Below are 16,594 nucleotides of genomic sequence, written 5' to 3' on the forward strand. Positions count from 1 at the left end.
TATGATGAATTTTTTGTAGCTGAGTAATAAATAATTTTGCGAAGCATTTCTAGGAATAATGGACATTTTTGGCGATACGGCGGCCATTTTGAATTCTATTGTTTCAAATAGCTATTATGGGAAGTTCAGGGGGCAAATTAGTGTGTATTTTCACGTCCTCTTGGGATTCTTAATCAATAGCAGCGTCCTCACTATGCTGGAGAAATTTGAAAACACAATCGGTTACGAAAACGGAGCTTTTCGAAAACACTCTTCAAAACGGAGGAATTTGAAGAAGACATCCCTACGAAAATACGCGTGATGATTGGTTTAAAATCATGTTTCTAAAACTCGATAAAAACACAGAACTATCACGGAGCTCTTGACATAATGAAGGCGAGCAAAGAGAATTTACATTTTGATGATCAAAGTAAACAAGTTGTTTTCTTTTTTCTAAAAGAAATACTGTAGAATTAAACTTGTTCTCCATGCTTCTGTCGAACACTCGTGGAAGTTTGGGTGAACTCGAAAAAGCTGTGGAAACACTCGCCGGTCGGCTCGTGTTCCCACAGCATTTCTCGTTCACCCAATTTTTCGCTCGTGTTTCGACTAAACAATTAGATTATGAGCTCTAGATTTCTATCGCGTGATAGTTGACGAGGGCGCAGCGAGCGAATCTAATTGTTTTAGTATGAATCTACTAATCGTTCAAAACTTTATCTAACCCTCTTCACAGACACTTTGAAAACACCAAGAAGTGGCCTTCATTTTGTTAACAAAGGCACACTACTACGCTGCTCACTATCTATCACAGAATAGATAGTGAGTAGCGAAGCCAAGCAGAGAGCGGCATTCGTGATAGAAAGTTAAAGAATAAGAACACTAGTAGATTTATACTAAAACTCGATAGCGACACAGTACATAATTTAAACCAATCAGCACGTGTATTTTCTTTGGGCTATTTTCTAATTCTCAATATTTAAGGTAACTGCGGAATACAAAGGACAAAATAAGAGAAAAGCTTCAAACAGATTGATGAAAGACAAGCATCAATAATAAATTATTAGTAATGAGACTTAACTAAGGGATATATACAAGCTGTTGATGTCCTAATGATGTTAATTTAAAATGGATAGGAATGCTTATTCTCTGGTGCTTCACAAGCATGGAGAGATGTTATACTCTGGACTCCAGGAAGTTGTCACAGGACATCTGGTAGAAAAGGTATCAAACTGCGTTAACTACAGTTGAACCTCTATTAAATGGCCACCCTCGGGAAAATGGAGGTGGCTGCTTAAGAGGTTTTTTTTACATTTAATTTCTGAATGAACATGGCTTCACTTCAATTTTGGACTCACCTTCTATATCGGACTCTTATCGGCCATCGCCTTTTCCAAACCAAAGTTAATTTACGTATTAGATTTTAGGTGACCGTTTAATTGGGGTAAAAACAAAAGAAAAACCCTCACTGGGATGACCAAAAGGTGGCCGTGGCTGCTTACTAGAGGTGGCCGGTTAATAGGTGTTTTATTTACAATATTTTACTGACAATAATTTCGGGACTTTGATAACTGGCGGCTTAATAAGGAGTGACCGCTTAATAGGTGGCCACTTTGTAGAGGTTCGACTGTACTTTGCTTTCCTGAAAAATAACTCTAGCACCTACTTATAAAGAGTGATTAAAGTGGTACTATTATCGAATTTTTGACCTTTGAATCCTTTGGCTGATCACGTAGAATTGTGCGAAAGATTAAAAACTCCGTTTACCGTTTGCAAGTATCTGCATTGGTTCCGGAGATATTTAAGTTTGAAAAATGTGTAAAATATGCAAATGAACCGATGACGTCATACGCTTAACCAAATATTGCATCGAGTATATAAATAGAGCTATCTCGGTCAACTTGCAGCGGAAACCATTGAAACTTGGTAGACTATTAGTTCTAGATGTAGCACATCTACTGCTGTAAAAATTTCAGTTCCTATGGCAACCTACTCTTTTACAGTCCCCCCCCCCCAACCTGATTTTAATATTTTGGTGATTTTCAGCTCGAAAACATTAAACAATTTAGCCCATGAACTCGGCCTGACATATTTATATGCTTGCTGGATCATGCAGATCAGGTACCATTGGCAAATATCAATAAAGAACGCTAAAGGTGGTCAGAAAAGCCTTCAACATTAGGGAAGTCTGGAACCCAGTGTCTTGTCATGGTATCAAAATTGTAAGGTTCATATTGTGGGTACCTCTAGTAGAATCGTACGGCCAAGAGTCATTCATTTCTGATTCAGAATGGCTGAGATATCTTTGTTCATCCTAAAACGGGCTGGGTATAAATTTCCATTGTTGAAAATTGACCTGAGTTCAAGCCTGTCAGTTCAAGTATTTGCTTTACATGTCCTCGGCACATGTTCAAAAAGGATTCATAACAAGCTTCGATTGTATTTCTCTCAAGGTATACCACGATGTAATGCTTTCACACGATGACGATTTCCTGGACACACTGAATACTGCCTGGAGTAGATATCAGAAATCGATGAAGAACATTAGTGTTATCCTTTCCTACATGTTCATCTAACGTAATAAATAACTCAGCTTAAGTGAGAACTTTTAATTTCTTTTATGTTACAACCACACAGAACACTACTTACAATATCATACTTACATTAACTACATTAAGGATACTCTCTACGTACATTGCTTTGCAATATTAACAATTAATATTTCTGCTACTCAAATTGTTTTGCTTACACTACTTACAATGTGATACTACAAACAGATACATATCACATCATTTGCAAAAAAAAAAAGGAACTTACTCAGAAAACATTAACAATTACAAAAGACAAAGAGGCTAAATTGCGGGTGGGATAGACAAGAGTAAAAGCTTGACAAGGAACCCAATAGTACAGCTTTTAGCAAGCTTGATTTTCAGAAGCTTAAGATCAGGATAAGGAGAGTGAAATATAGCCTGCGAGCAGGCTCACATTTGGAGCCCGCCCGCGGACTATATAGCAATTATAGTGCATGAAGTATTTTGTGCCACTTCTGCTGAAATTTATTCTGGGAATCGGTGACGATAGATATTTGTTTTTCAATTTCTAATTTATATTTCAGCTGCTGCGCATATTCTCTGATAGATGGAGAGATGTTAAAAGAAATTACAGCAATAAATATACCTTGCGAGGAGCAAACAGTGGCTTAATAAAATATCATCTTTTTCTCCTCTAAAACCTAAACATTCATAGATATCCGAAACGTGTGAGGCTGGTATCAAATGGATTGAAGCGAAAAAACAATGAACCCTTCCCCAAAAGGTTTTCGTTACCGAGCATTCCCAGAAAAGATTGATTAATGTTTCCTTGTCTGTTTTGCACAAATAGCAAAGAGCAGTCTCTGAAATTCCTATTTTAGATAGAAAGGAATTCGTTACTATACGTCTGTGGAGAAATTTGAACTGTAAGTTCCTTATCTTAGTACTGAGCGTACACAACCTTGATAGTAAATAAATCGACCTCCAGCTCAAATCCTCCACCACTTCAAGGTCACAGTCCTTTACCCATTTTTCTTGACTCTTTTGGGGGCTAGTAGAATATTTTTTATAAGAATTTTATACACTAATTTAATCGGCCTGGTTGCTGCAATCAGTTTTTGCACCGAAAAACCCTGATCTTTTTCATCTTGCGCCTTCAATTTCAAAGACTTCATAGCACTCCTTATGGCCGAGGTCACTCCATAAAATTCAAGGAAAGAGGCAGATAAGCAATATTTCTCTCTGAAGTCTCTATAAGTTATGACCGTAAAATCATCGGTAACAAGATCTTTGATATTTTGTACACCAGCTTCGGCCCAGTGCTTGTAGAAAAAAGGCCTATTAGCAATTCTGACTGATGAGTTATTCCATATCGTGCTGCTACAAAAGTCGTGTTTGGAGAGAAACGAGTCTCTAAAATTAAAGTCGACTCAAATTTCGAGAAGTTCTCGGAGGAAGTTATCCTTGATATCATGTTTGGTGGCATCTTTTTTCCCTAAGTTCCCAAGAAAAACTGATTTTCCACCCCATTTTGAAAGATAGAAATCCCGAAAAGTTTTCCATTTTGATTAACAATCATCGGAAATACACTTTACTATCCACGCGATCTTTAAAGACTTATTGAAAACCATGATGTCCAACATTTTTTGACCACCATCGCCATAGTCAGCAATCTTTTCAGACCGTTTGATTTTGTCCCTTTTTCCATCCCAGAGAAATTTGAAAAGCAAATCATTTATTTTTTTTAACGATTTAAAACATCTACGTAATGAGGAGGTAATACAGACCAATTGGGATGCTGCTAAAATTTTTATAATTGTAACCTTTCCAGGAAGCGTTCATCTCTTGTTTTGCCAATTGTAAGAGTATCTTCAACTTTGTGAAACTTGTCTTCATAGTTCATTTTCATTCCCTCATTTTGGTCCGTACGAAACAAACACCTAAAGCCTTGACTTTACCATCCGCTCGTTTCAAGTTTTTTTCTGGGCACATAATTTGATTTGACCCTTTCTTTTGATCCTATCCAGAGAACCTCGGTCTTTTCACAGTTAACTCGCAGCCCAGACAGTTGGCCGAAACTATCTAGCAAAGCGAAAGACCTCCCAAGCGACGCTTGTGAGCCATCTAACATCATCGTGGTGTCGTCCGCATACTGACTTAATTTACACTCGACGTTTCTCACTTTCAAGGAGTTTCGATGCGTCATTGATTTCCCGCCCTTTTAGTCCTTGATGACATCCATAACAAGAGTAAAATCTCCCCCAAGAATAATTTCCTCACACCTTAATGTTATCATTTGTTCACGTGCATTTTGGAAGAAAATGGGGTCGTCTTTGTTAGGAGCATAAATATTACAGATCGTTAAGATTAGCTTACCGACCTCTAAATCAATAATAATGTACCTTCCTTCCTTATCACATATTTGCCTCAAAACCTTGAAGGTAAAGTTGTTATTGAACAAGATAGCGACACCTGCTTTGTTACTTGCAATGCCACTGAAAAAAGCCGTATAGCCCCATTCAGTCTGAGTGGCGCAAGTCTCAAAGGACCTTTCAGTGCAATGAACCTCTTACAGCATGTAAATAGAAAACTTTTTCTTTCTTAGCCATTGAAAAATTTCTCTTCGTTTTTCGTTGTCGCCCAAGCCTCGTACGTTAAGGGATGAAATAGTTATGTTGGACATTGAAAGCTCTACTGAAACTTAAATAAATTAGTTGGGTTTCAAACGTAATAGATTTTCCCACTAGATACACTGTACGCCAAAATAGGGGCAAAAAATAAATATAAACAAACATAAATCTATAACAACAACAACAATTACATTAACCTTAAAAGTCATACTTAGTTTGAGAAGGTCTCCAAGGCAAGCCAAAGCACATGTTTCGCTGAAGAGATGTCGAACCTCTTGTCATAAGATTATTTTTGTTATTATTAAAGCTGTCTGTTCATAATCCTGGTATGTATCCCTGACCGTTGATGCATAGTTTGTCGTAGACCAATTTGGCGTCGCGCCCCCCTTTCTTTACTTCTTTTAAGACATTCACTAGGCCTCTTCGTTTTCTATGATCTCTCGGGGGAAATCTTGTGAAATTCCGAAGACTGTTCCAGCGAGAATACGTGCGTTAGATAGTGTGAGTTCTTTATTCTTGAAGAAACTAAACTTTGCTATGATCGGGCGCGGCTTCTCACCATTTGCGTTTCGTTTACCAGGTCGATGTGCACGTTCTATTGAAATTCCGTCTATGTCGTCTTCTTTCAACTTCAATTCTTCTTCTAGAAAGGAGTAAAGCAGCGATTCGGTCTTGGCGCTAGTCTCATTCACTTCTTCAGGAATACCATAAAATATCAAAGTATTTCTCTGACTGTGGCTTTCTAATTTAATTGCGCGTTCCTTCTCAAAGCTGGCACTTTTTGTCAAGTTGTCCACACCTTTCGCCAGCTCAGAGATCGTCTTTGCTTGAGCATCAACCTGTGCAGTCAGAAATTTGATAGACTCGCGAGCGAACTAGAGGCTTTTTTCCAGGTCAGCAGTTACTTTCTCCAACTACTTTTGTTTTTCTTTAATCTCGTCAATTTTTTCCTCCGCGCCAGAACCGGGTCAAGTTTACAGTTCATCTCAATTATAGTGTCGGCCATGTTGCGACAACCGCCGCAGCTTTCATAGCCTGCAGAACAGGCGGATTAGCGGGCTCTAGCGCGATACACGAGCGCGCGCGAAGCGCGAGGCGAGAAAAATCCGCCTGTAGTCACACCATTGTTCATGCTCTTCCAACCGTTCGCCTGGCGATCGGTTTTTGCTGATTGGTTGCTTTAAGTCGCGTGACGTCAGACGCGAGAAAAAAACAAAATATGTTTGATTTGGGTGACAGGCCTACACGGACTCCTACGGCTCGTGACATTTCTACATTTGCCGTTCTCTTATAAATTCCAGCCTCTCAACCTTTAATTTCGCTCTTCACTTGTTTCTGAAGAGCACTTAATATTGTGTTATCAGGATGACGTTTTTAAAAGTAGAGTAGAGCCGTTGGACTGTCAGAGGTCAGAGCTCTGCATTGTTTCAGCTGTTATCTATTGCTTTTTAGAGTTTGACGCCTCTATAATTTGCCATGTGCCGAGTAAAGTGTTGGTTGTTTTGCCTTATTTCTATTGCAGAAAGATATGTTGTATCTCTTTAATTATTCGCTCTGGAGGGACAAAGTCGGTGATCATCAACGTTGATTATTTGCATTCTATATTGTGACGCCGGGCCCGGTTGTTAAATTAAAACTGTATTAAGTTATATGGCTTTTCACCGCGGATCATATTTAGCTCTGTCCGGCGTCGCCAGAGACTGCTGTAGTGTTACTTCGAGAATCTTAGAGATCCGTTCTATGTTGTCATGTTTCTTGCGTCCAGAATTTGTTCGAGCTTTTCGTCTCCTGAGCTCGATGTTTAGGTTTATACATGTACCTCCTTTGTTCGCTTTGGCACCACATGATTTGAATTTAGGTAAACTTAGGTGTTCACGTCTGTATACATTTGTAAATTGGTTACTTGAGACGTTTTATCGCGCCAGTAAATTGAATTGTTTTGTTCTCTTTCATTCTTCCATGCCAATCATTTCAAGGGGGCCGTAGAGCATAAACAATGGTGTGATTGCAGGCGGATTTTTCTCGCCTCGCGCTTCGCGCGTGCGCTCGTGTATCGCACTAGAGCCCGCTAATCCGCCTGTTCTGCAGGCTACAGCTTTCATTGACTTTATTATCTTCGGTTTGTGAGCCTGATTCTTTTCTCCTGGCCCTCTTTCGAACTGACTCTGGAACTTCGTTGCTCGTTTGGTCTGTTTGGTCTGGAGAAGTTATTACGCCATTTTGAGGGAAAGACTTGCAGACATCAAAAAATTGCGTCCGTCCGCCCTGGAGGTCGGTCCCAAACAAATTAAGTGAAAACTTAAGGGCCCATTAACCGATCTTTTCGAGCCGTTGCTAAGGAAAATTCAGTCTCATCTAACCTCCTCATTTTCAGTTAGTTCAGAGTTATTTCATGTGTTTCAACTTTTTCATGACCAGTAACACTAGTGATGACGTCATCAGGCCACGCCCATGGTCATGTGACTAATACAGAAAAAATGCAAAGGCTCCCAGGCAAATTACTTTCTCGGGATTTTTTTCATTGATTTAATATTTTAATTTAAATCCTCATTACGCTATGCATCGATTTTGTTTCATTTCTAAAAGGTCAGATTTTGAGAGCATTTCAAAATATTGAAAAATTCGTAATTTTCTGAAAAAAGCATGATTTCGAAAAAGGAATGCATAGCTATGTTGCCAACGTTAGCTTTATTCGAAATTCGTCGAAAAAGGCCGGATTTAATGAAAAACCACGTTTCCTTTAGCATTTAAAGAAACCGGAAGTGCGCCCGATATCTATTGGAAGTTACCCCATCAGCGCGTGCGCAATTTACACTACCAGCGCACTTCGGTAAGATCAAACAAAGCCACACGGAGTTAGTTTTTCTCTTTCTGTTGCTCTTGTTTTTCTGTCTTTCTCTTATTTTGTCTTTGCTTGTACTTTTTTTACTTTGCATTTTGCGAAACACAAAGAAAAACATCTAAAATGCATGCGAGTTTGCAAGCTTTTGAGTTGTTTTTATTTTCCGTGCTCAGGCTGACGTAAGTGACCGGAAGTGAAATTTCACCTCCTTAGCAACGCGCGCGAGCGCGCGCATGAATCGGTTAATGGGCCCTTAAGGTGGCCGAACACAGTTTTCGCGCGCGCTTTTGCTGATGCAATTCAGCGCGCGCACAAGGACTGCAATAAACAAACAAGCCGTCAATAGAGCGATCATTTTATTTACTCAACACCCGCACTATCTGCGCTATTTTTCTCTATATTTGAACGCAGTGTATTGATGGCTTTAGCCTTTTATTACAAAGATATATTTGAAAAGGTAACGATGCAAAGAACCCAGCAATTCTCAGCTTTTTCTTTGTTACCGAAAGAACCCAGTTAAATGCAGCGCATGCGCAGTTGCTCGAAAAATTGAGACCGATTGCTTTTGCAGAAACTTGCCGATTTCTAACGATCCAGTCGTCAGAATTTCAAGACATTTGGCCAAAAAATAGTTCAGAAACCACGTAAATGATCTATCACAAAAAATCTGAATTTTGACATAGGGAATTTTAAATAATTCAGAACATGCAGTGAAAACGATTTACGGCGAATTACGAAAATCGTCTATGTCAAAATTTTATTAGAATAGTGTTGACAGAAGGGATTTAAAGTCAACTCGTAGTGGGCAAATGATGAGAAAAACCTAACGACTGGATTTTTTTTAAATAAACAAAAACCATTTTTTAAGCCTTGTTTTTAACCAGCCCCGTTGCCATGGCAACAGCACACACCTTAGCCAAAATGCGAGAATAAACCCTTCTGAGGTTAACCTTGACTCTTGCAAAAAACGGACGCCAAAGCATAAATAGTTTAAAAGTAATGGTGAATTAGGCACAGGCACTTGAAAACTGTATTCGGCCACCTTAACAGCAGTTTACTAGTAAGTGAATATGAAATATCATAGTTATTCTTATGGCAAACTGTTCCATTGTGAACAAAACAAATTAAGATTGGTTCCCTGAGAAATGCATCGCTCGTTTCTTCGAATACCTTTTTCAAAACATTCCACAAAAGACAACAGTTCGTTCGTGTAAGTAGAAATCTTCTTCCTTCGTGTTTGTTGGACAAGTGCAGTTTAAAACTCATTCATCGTACAGCCAAAATCAGTGAAAGTTGACCACATCGTTTCTTTATTCATTTGTTCAATGGATGTTTTCTCAATCACACGGAAAGCTATACCCCTAAGAGCTTTCCAAAAAATGCGTTATTCCCACCCCCCACCCCGCCTAGGAAATTTTGAAATTTACACGCTTGGAAATGCTATTTTCAGTGTTTTCCAGTCAGTATTTGGGCTTAAAGAACAATCAAACCTATGAGTTTAGCAACCGTTCTTTTACTCCAAATTTCAAGGGTCTCAATCAGAGAATCTTTCCTATTTTGTTTGTCATTTAGTATTATTGTATGCAAGCAAACTCCATGATTGTTCATCAGTGATGATTAAACATTTAGTGATTGAATATGTCCATCTTGCTCTCCTGCCGAGTAAAGTATGTGTTATATTTGTTAATTGTATTCACAGGACAGAGTTTATGTTCAACAAAATGGTGTTCACGATGTTCTCACGTTAGGATCAATTCTTTTTAGGGACTTGGTAAGTTTTTTTTGAAATTATTTTCCCGATTTTTATACAGTGGAACCTCGTCAATCCGGTCACCAATGAGACACAAAAATCTGGCCGTATTAAAGGGTTCTTTAAATAAGAAAATGGCTGACCGGGCTTTTGTTCAGGCAAGAATAAAGTAGTCGTATTAACGAGGTCGCCGTATTAACGGGGTGGCCTTAAGGCTGGGCTCCACCGTATATGTACATCACTGGATTTCTGAAAACCGTGTCAATACTTTGTGCCAAATCACCCATATGTACTTTGATTTCATGACTTCTAGGGGCCTTGAAATCTCTTCAAACTATGGGAAGAGAGTGGAGAAATAAATAAGTTTGACATTCCTTTTAATTTGTATATCGTCTACTTTATATCGTCACTGGCGAAAACGCTGTTTTCATAAATCCAGACATGTTTATATTCAGTATGAAACAAATTGCCATCACCTTTCATGCGTTCTTCCTTGTATTGATTGCGTATGAAATCATTGTTATGGCTGCACGGGTTTGCCTCATGATTCACAGACTACTTTGTCAATGTTATAAAGAGATTCACAGTCAATAAGAGGACATGCGCATAGCTTTTCACAACAGCAAAACGCGAAAATGGTCAGAAGTAAACTGGTGAATCTTTTAGACAAGAGGTGCTGTTAAGTAAAAGTATGAGAGAACCAGAAACAAGATTTCCATGATTCTATTCTTGCGTCAATAACGTTACTTTGCACACGGCAAAAGAGACAGACGTCCATCGACTGAATTCCGCCTCAAACATTGGCTATTGAAACAGTGCAATCTAGTTTCATATGAAAGTAATGTTTAACGATTCTGATGATTCTGTCTTCAAACAGTTCCCATTTAGATGCCACTTGCCGCTTTTAATTTATATCAGTAGCTAGATACGCCTAACACCCTGTAAACAGATGTAAAAGGTTCGAGACTGTGGATGTCATCTTCGTGCCTGTCAATGAGAAATCATATGATACAGGATCATGTTAAGACCATTAGATATGCAGAACGTATGCTAATGTGCATAATTATTTTTCCGTTATACTTTTTTGTCAAATTGTTTTAAGGTGGTGAAGCATGATAGTATAAGGGATCGTGTATCTCAAACATTGCTTTCACTGGTGAGAAGAGAACGTGAAGGAGAAGTTGTTGACAGGTACACTGTATGCTGTAGTTATACTGTAGAACACAGATTTAATTAAAAACAGTACAGCATTTCGATCAATAGGGCCGCACGTTTTATCCTTGTCAGTAACTATAGTCAGTTAACAGACCTGTGTTCTCTTAAGGTCGCCGTGAGCAAGAGAAATGAAAAAAACACAAATTAATAGAACAAACTCATTCTCATATACTCGCTTCTTTAAAACTACACGTAATAAAACAAAAGAAACGCCTGTGGACAGACTACAGTGGAAAATACCTTGCTGACCTTTCCATTGGTGGGCAACCACTTCATCCCGTAACATTTTCATAATTTCCTTGGCAGGTAGCAGAATGAGTAAAGGTACACCATAGGTGGGAAAACAATTTTTTTTTCTAAAATCAGACCAGGGGCCTGTTTCTTGAAAGCCCCGGAAACTTTTCGGGCCCGTAAAGAGAAATAGCAAAATCTCGAACCTTACGATTAGAGAGCTGTTTTATTCACTTATTCTTAATATGAAGAGGGGTTCCATTTATACCAGAAGTTTCAGGCGTATACACTTCTCCGTTTTTAGATACAGATGAACTAAAAATGGCTTTACGGGCCGGAAAAGTTTCCTGGGCTTTGGAGAAACAGACCCCAGGATACAATGAGGATACTAAAAGGATTTGATTTAGTGTCCGGGACATAAGATCCATCATCTTGTAGTAAGAATTAGATTTTTTTTTCTTGAAGGATGGCCATTAAAAATACATGTGAAATGTTACTGGCACTGGGAATTAACTCTAGAAGTGTTTATGAAGACTGTTTCGAGAAACCCCTCCTTGACGGGTCTGCAGAATTCTTCAAAGTAAGAACTTCACAAGGCTGACGGTAAATGCAACTTAACAGTAAGAGTACTTATACTCACTTAAATTACTGTTATTGGATTACTTCCATTTCACCAGCGTGAGATAGTGATGAGACTGGTTGTTGTTGTTTTTTTGGAGTTGCTAATTGCGGAGGGCGTTATAAATTGCAGGGAATTTTCTATGTTAATGTTTCTGAGATGTTAGGGGTGGTGCTTTTATTTGAAAGGGAGGCTGTGTCATAGAGAAATGAATTAATGAAGAATTCCAAATACAGAGACAATTCGGCAAAATGTTGGCAAGTCAATCATAAAATGAAAAATCAAGGGTATTTAAAATACTGTGCAATACAGTACAGTCTCTTCTCTAAGGCCGGGAACTTTTAAAGAGTTGAGCTAGGTGGATAGTTAGTTCGTCGTAACCTTGTTGTTTAGAGACAATTGCATTCCACGAAAATTGCTCCTCCTCATGATAGTTTAAGGTGTTCAAGTTGTATGCGCGGTTTAGTCATGTAATACCAATTGGGGCTCTTTTCTTTGATAGATTAGAGTTAACTTTTTGTTATTGCTTCACTTTTCTTGACAGTTGGAAAGTCAGATTTTACTTGCAGAGAACAATGCATCAGTGTATCTGCAGAAGGTCTGTCAGTTTCTAGTATTCAAGCGTATTCACATTGGAGTTTTTTTTGTTGTTGTTGAATTCTGATTTGGTTAGACTGACAGAGGTACTGATGTAACTTCCAATGATATTCCAAACAGGTCGAAACTAGGATGCAGGAGGAGGTAGAACGCGCGCAAGATTGTCTAGATCCCACCACAGAGGAAAATATTATAGAGGTAACATGTACTTGATATCGAGAACATGCAACTGGAATGAAAATACAGAAATATTTGAATCCCTTGTGTAGTTCAAAACTTACAATTCTTCTCTGCATACAGATTGTCCAAAAGGAGCTGACTTTCTATAACATGAAGACAGTGATTGAAATGGAAAATTCTGGTGTCAATCATATGCTTAAACACAACAAAATAGAAGGTTTGTTTAGATTCAGAGAGTTGTTTCCATTATTTTTGTAATTATCTAATGGTCCAATGATCACGATGGTGCAGATGAAGTTGTTACACTCCCTAACATTCGTTGTCAATGTCGTCTTTGTACTTTTTTGATTACCTCCAGGGCCGTAGCTAGTAACAGGCAAATCGAGGCACTTGCCTCAGTCATTTTTTTCGTTTTCGTTGTTTGTAGTCGTCAAAAACACCCTAAAATCCCAGGAAGAGAATTAAACCATGGACATTGCCTCAGTCACAACTCATTTCTTGGACACTGCCTCAGTCATGATTGGTTTCTGGCTACGGCCCTGACCGCACAATTTATTTACGGGTTATTGACTGAGTCTCGGGGAAAGCGGCCAATAGCAGAAATTTTGGCAGTTGATATAATAATTTTCTCGCCTTCTCCGAGTTTGTGCTAACTGGCGCGTAATTTCACTCGTGATTAGCGCGCGCGCATTAAAAAAATGGCGGCTTCTTCTTTACGGCGAGACCTCGCTATAGAGGTAAATCGTCATTTCCTCAAAAACGAGTACGGTGACCTATCATTTTTTTTCTGTTGTTTTGAATTGAGTAATCAATTTCTTTATGTAAAATAAATACGGACCAATTCTCAGTGTAGAACAAGAAACGTAAATTTAGCAAGCAATCGTGACTATAATGATTGTGCTATTATAAGGATTTTTTGGGTACAAACAAGGTGCTGTTGCTCCTAAACGAGCATGGGGACCCCTCATTTTTATTTCAAAATAATATAAACAATCAATAGACAAAGTTTGACAAAAATTTCAGTGCAGGTTCTATTTCAGTGGAATGACCTTATTAGTGCCAGTATTTTCAACACCTTTGATGGCAGATAGACTTTTAAATTTCTAAAGCAACTACAAAGCCAAAGCAAAAACGTAAAAGAACCTTTCAGGTGTTATGGACAGTTAAGATAACCTTACAAGTAAATATGTCATCAGTGACATAATGCCCCTTGACGGTTCTTGGGCTGTGGGTTTAATGGCTCCCGGGATCATGGATTGCTTACATTAATTCAATGTTAGTTTTAAAAGGGAGGGAGGAGTTTCTTGTAATCATGCGCAAAGATTTCACCGTGATGATGATGATGATGATGGCATCATCAAGAATTTCTAAATTTTACTTTTAACTGTTCTTTTCATATTCAGATCTATTAAGATTGTTCCGCCTCTGTAAGAGAGTCCAAGGAAAAAATAATGATGTTTTAATGGATTGGTTGAAGACGGTGCGCGACTGTATGAGGCGATACTTTCCAGAAGAGGTGACAGAAATGGAAAGTGTTGAAGATCCCACCTTCTACTTTGAGGTTAGGGGTGTATTTTATGTCAATTTTTCTAGGCATCGTGTAGCTCTGCGACAATCTTTTAACACACTATTTGCCGTCGTGAGTGAAAATTTGTATCAGCAGCTACATTGTGTAGGGTAGTCATCAAGTTAGCGATCGTTACACAGCTTAAATGCAGTACGGCAGTACGATTCTACAAATGTGTATACAAGCTGAAGCATTTAAAGTGCGGTAAAGAAAAAAAGAAGTAAAAAAAAAAAAACTTTGCAATAATGCCACAAACCTGATGCAAACGAGTAGTAAACTAATTCAATAGTACCTGACATATTTACTTCTGATGATAATTATGGTAATATTTTGATCAGTGTCTCGTGTGGTTGTTGCGTAACGCAGATGTAAATGTTCGTTATTTGCGAGGGGTCTGTCTGGTGTTCTTTTGTACGAACCCCGTATTAGGTCGCCGATGTGCACAGTTCAAGATTCTATAGTTTCCATTTGGCGACAAACTCCTTAAAACTTTCTTGTACTATATTACAGAAGAGGTAAACGTGTGCATTTTGTTCTCCTCTAGGAATTTGAGCGAGTTCTCAATCTCATTGCAGAAAATAAAGGTAAATACACGGTTGATTGACTGAGAAACGGACGGTCGGACGGCCTGACTGTCTGACTGACTGACCGGACGGATGGAATAACTGATGTAATTCATTTTTTTTTTTTTTTCATGATAAAGTTTAACGTGATGCTGCTTGTAAAGTCGTGTTGGTAGATGTAGCTTAAAGAAGTAACAATAAGCAATGCATATTATAAAACACCAGATCAACTACTGCTATTACTACTATAGCAAATCTCCACCAGTTAGCGTCGCCTTTACTGAGTAAGATGCGGTAGCTACCAGGTGACTTACCTTAACAGCTGCAAGTTAAAAATAAACTTTAAACCTCATGGTAGTATTTTTTATCCGGAATTTGATTATTTGCATGAATGGAATCTTTCAAAGCAATGATATTCTACCCAAATGTATTATAGCATAGCGCGCGCGCTAGTCCTATCTAATTCCTATTGAGCCATCACGAACGAAATCTCTTTTTAGAAAACAGTCCTAAGAAAATACGCGCGCTGATTGGTTAAAAATCGTGTTTCTATTTAAGCAATAGACCACTCTTTCTAATTGTGCACTGGCGCAATAAACCACCGGGATGTTGAAAAGCTAGTAAATCACTCGCCTAACGGCTCGTGATTTACAAGCTTTTCGAGTGTTCTCCCGGCATCCCAAGTGCTTTATTGTGCCGGTGAACCCATGGAAAGCGTGGTCTATCGCTTTTATGAAATAACTATAGAAAACGTCTGTCAATGCGAGGAAAATTCATTGTGCTTTCTTGATCAAGTTGCTTATTCTCATCAACAATCACAGCAACTGGAAGAATGAAAGCACAGACTCCGCGCCGCACACGAAATCCGCATAGGGACGAAAACATTTCATGCTAAGAAAGTTTTAAGAAAGGAAAGGTTATCAATGAAAGGCAAAAAGCAAACTAATTAACTCAAAAGTATTTTGACGGGGAAATGCAGTGATTCGTAGGTGGAATCGGTCATCACGAAAGTAAACGGCTGAAAAGACGAAAAGTGTGCAAGTAGTCCAAACTTCATGTGCTGAAGGCGAAGCGATTCAACGCTGTGTTTAACGATAACTTTCCAATGTTTAGCGAATGTAATAAAGGTTAGTTCGTATAGTGTGATCGTCCGGGTGAGGGTAGTTCTGAAAAGAACTGTTTTTGGTGACTGACGTTTCGACAACCTGAGTGGAAGTCATCTTCAGAGTCAAGTGAATAGTTTTTTGTCAGTCGATGATGTTATAAGTCTGGTCCGTGGAACATGATTGGTCAGTTTAGCCATGATGGTATTGGCTGAAAGACTCGTGTAACTATACCTTACGTTAAGGGTACTTCTGAGACCATCTCACGGATCCTACAGCCCTACAATATCCGTGTAGCCCACAAACCTACATCTACGTTACGACACTTACTGACCAACGTGAAAGACAGGGACGAACCTAACAACAGACAGGGAGCAGTTTACAAGATCAAATGCTCCGACTGCCAGGCTTCCTACATTGGTGAGACTGGCAGAAACCTTAACACGAGACTGACTGAACAGAAACGAGCCACGAGAAATGGTGATGCCAACAATCACATTGCTGTACATCATCAACTGACAAACCACAACATTGACTGGGACTCTGCTCAGTGCTTAACCTACAGTTCAAACTATTTTCAACGACTGACTCTGGAAAGCTGGTACACTAACCTAGAACAAACGCCTCTTAACAGATGTCAACAACCACCGGCGCCTTACAAACGACTTACCCATGACGGAATGAAACCGACAAACGGACGTCCGACAGACCGACGTAATTTGACAAACAATAGACAGACCAAAAACCGACCAATTTGGCTAACAATAGACGGATCGAAACCCACCAA

General features: G+C 38.9%; 3 protein-coding genes across 4 annotated transcripts in view; 2 read left to right on the forward strand and 1 right to left on the reverse strand.

The window, feature by feature from the left end:
- LOC145491805 (uncharacterized) overlaps positions 1-16,594 on the reverse strand; it is a 130,616-nt gene that overhangs the window by 76,730 nt on the left and 37,292 nt on the right. The gene's annotated exons all lie outside the window — the stretch shown is intronic.
- LOC145491820 (cullin-3-B-like) lies at positions 1,108-9,768 on the forward strand. The gene is made up of 4 exons (XM_081471093.1): positions 1,108-1,203; positions 2,433-2,545; position 9,513; positions 9,682-9,768. Exons 1-4 carry the CDS (start codon positions 1,108-1,110, stop codon positions 9,766-9,768), a joined length of 297 nt encoding a protein of 98 aa, XP_081327219.1.
- Positions 9,699-14,848, forward strand: LOC145491819 (cullin-3-like). Of its 2 annotated transcripts, XM_081471092.1 has the most exons (6): positions 9,699-9,753; positions 10,835-10,923; positions 11,644-12,592; positions 12,695-12,791; positions 13,978-14,135; positions 14,686-14,848. In XM_081471092.1, the coding sequence occupies exons 3-6, from the start codon at positions 12,527-12,529 to the stop codon at positions 14,743-14,745; spliced, it is 381 nt and encodes a 126-aa protein (XP_081327218.1). In that variant the 5' UTR covers positions 9,699-9,753; positions 10,835-10,923; positions 11,644-12,526; the 3' UTR covers positions 14,746-14,848. The 2 variants fall into 2 exon arrangements, with proteins under 2 accessions (XP_081327218.1, XP_081327217.1); XM_081471091.1 differs by lacking the exon at positions 14,686-14,848 and having other exon boundaries at positions 13,978-14,645.

Source organism: Orbicella franksi, chromosome 7 (genome assembly GCF_964199315.1).
Source record: "Orbicella franksi chromosome 7, jaOrbFran1.1, whole genome shotgun sequence".
NCBI lineage: Eukaryota > Metazoa > Cnidaria > Anthozoa > Scleractinia > Merulinidae > Orbicella > Orbicella franksi.